This window comes from Salvelinus sp. IW2-2015, unplaced genomic scaffold (genome assembly GCF_002910315.2).
Source record: "Salvelinus sp. IW2-2015 unplaced genomic scaffold, ASM291031v2 Un_scaffold2392, whole genome shotgun sequence".
Lineage (NCBI taxonomy): Eukaryota > Metazoa > Chordata > Actinopteri > Salmoniformes > Salmonidae > Salvelinus > Salvelinus sp. IW2-2015.
In genome coordinates this window covers 55,359-57,552 of record NW_019943714.1, presented here as the reverse complement: position 1 = coordinate 57,552, position 2,194 = coordinate 55,359, and the positions used below count along the sequence as shown (strand labels likewise).

Genomic DNA, 2,194 nt, shown 5'->3' with positions numbered 1-2,194 from the left:
TCAGGGTTTAAATAGGGACTGGGCTCCATTATGACTGGGCTGCATGTGGGACTGGCTAGGTGCATGTAGGGACTGGGCTGCATGTAGGGACGGCTGCATGTGGGCTGGCTGCATGTAGGGACTGGGCTGCATGTAGGGGACTGGCTGCATGTAGGGACTGGGCTGCATGTAGGGACTGGGCTGCAGTAGGGACTGGGCTGCATGTAGGGGACTGTGCTCATGTAGGGGACTGGGCTGCATGTAGGGGACTGGGCTGCATGTAGGGGACTGGGCTGCATGTAGGGGCCTGGGCTGCATGTAGGGACTGGCTGCATGTAGGGACTGGGCTGCATGTAGGGGACTGGGCTGCATGTAGGGGACTGGGCTGCATGTAGGGCTGGGCTGCATTAGGGGACTGGGCTGCATGTAGGGGACTGGGCTGCATGTAGGGGACTGGGCTGCATGTAGGGACTGGGCTGCATGTAGGGGACTGGGCTGCATGTAGGGACTGGGCTGCATGTAGGACTGGGCTGCATGTAGGGGACTGGGCTGCATGTAGGGGACTGGGCTGCATGTAGGGACTGGGCTGCATGTAGGGACTGGGCTGCATGTAGGGATGGGCTGCATGTAGGGGACTGGCTGCTGTAGGGACGTGCTGCATGTAGGGACTGGGCTGCATGTCGGGGACTGGGCTGCATGTAGGGGACTGGGCTGCATGTAGGGACTGGGCTGCATGTAGGGGACTGGGCTGCATGTAGGGGACGGCTGCATGTGGGCTGGGCTGCATGTAGGGACTGGGCTGCATGTAGGGATGGGCTGCAGTAGGGGACTGGGCTGCATGTAGGGGACTGGCTGCATGTAGGGACTGGGCTGCATGTAGGGGACTGGGCTGCATTGTAGGGGACTGGGCTGCATGTAGGGACTGGGCTGCATGTAGGGGACTGGGCTGCATGTAGGGGACTGGGCTGCAGTTAGGGCTGGGCTGCATGTAGGGGACTGGGCTGCATGTAGGGACTGGGCTGGCATGTAGGGGACTGGGCTGCATGTAGGGGACTGGGCTGCATGTAGGGAACTGGGCTGCATGTAGGGGACTGGCTGCATGTGGGGACTGGCTGCATGTAGGGGACTGGGCTGCATGTAGGGACTGGGCTGCATGTAGGGGACTGGGCTGCAGGGACTGGGCTGCATGTAGGGGACTGGGCTGCATGTAGGGCTGGGCTGCATGTAGGGACTGGGCTGCATGTAGGGACTGGGTCTTGCATGTAGGGGACTGGGCTGCATGTAGGGGACTGGGCTGCATGTAGGGGACTGGGCTGCATGTAGGGGACTGGGCTGCATGTAGGGGATGGGCTGCATGTAGGGGACTGGGCTGCATGTAGGGGACTGGGCTGCATGTAGGGGACTGTGCTGCATGTAGGGGACTGTGCTGCATGTAGGGGACTGTGCTGACTGTGGCGGATGTGCTGCATGTAGGGACTGGGCTGCATGTAGGACTGGCTGCATGTAGGGACTGGGCTGCATGTAGGGGACTGGCTGCATGTAGGGACTGGGCTGCATGTGGGACTGGGCTGCATGTAGGGGACTGGGCTGCATGTAGGGGACTGGGCTGCATGTAGGGGACTGGGCTGCATGTAGGGGACTGGGCTGCATGTGGGGACTGGGTGCATGTAGGGGACTGGGCTGCATGTAGGGGACTGGGCTGCATGTAGGGGACGGGCTGCAATGTAGGCTGGCTGCATGTAGGGCTGGGCTGCATGTAGGGACTGGCTGCATGTAGGGACTGGGCTGCATGTAGGGGACTGGGCTGCATGTAGGGGACTGGGCTGCATGGAGGGACTGGGCTGCATGTAGGGGACCTGGGCTGCATGTAGGGACTGGGCTGCATGTAGGGGACTGGGCTGCCTGTAGGGACTGGCTGCATGTAGGGACCTCCTACCTATCTTTCCGAGTTGGTCCTGCGTACATACCAATACGTACGCTACGGTCACAAGACGCGCCTCCTAATTGTCCGTAGAATTTCTAAGCAAACAGCGGGAGGCAGGGCTTTCTCCTATAGATCTCCATTTTCATGGAACAGTCTGCCTACCCATGTGAGAGACGCAGATTCGGTCTCAACCTTTAAGTCTTTACTGAAGACTTATCTCTTCAGTAGGTCATATGATTGAGTGTGTCTGGCCCAGGAGTGTGAAGGTGAACGGAAAGGCTCTGGAGCAAC

At 60.2% G+C, this 2,194-nt stretch overlaps 1 protein-coding gene across 1 annotated transcript; it reads right to left on the bottom strand.

The window, feature by feature from the left end:
- On the bottom strand, positions 1–1,900 carry LOC139025227 (uncharacterized). Its single transcript, XM_070440302.1, has 2 exons — positions 544–1,900; positions 1–455 (listed from the first exon to the last, which is right to left on the bottom strand). The coding sequence occupies exons 1-2, from the start codon at positions 1,898–1,900 to the stop codon at positions 1–3; spliced, it is 1,812 nt and encodes a 603-aa protein (XP_070296403.1).
- Between the last annotated feature and the right edge of the window lie 294 nt (positions 1,901–2,194).

Coding starts and splice junctions, on each gene's coding strand:
- LOC139025227 (XM_070440302.1), bottom strand. CDS start 1,900: ATGCAGCCAGTCCCTACAGGCAGCCCAGTCCCCTACATGCAGCCCAGT. Junction 456..543: donor CAGTCCCTACATGCAGCCCA/GTCCCCTACATG, acceptor CCCTACATGCAG/CCCAGTCCCTACATGCAGCC.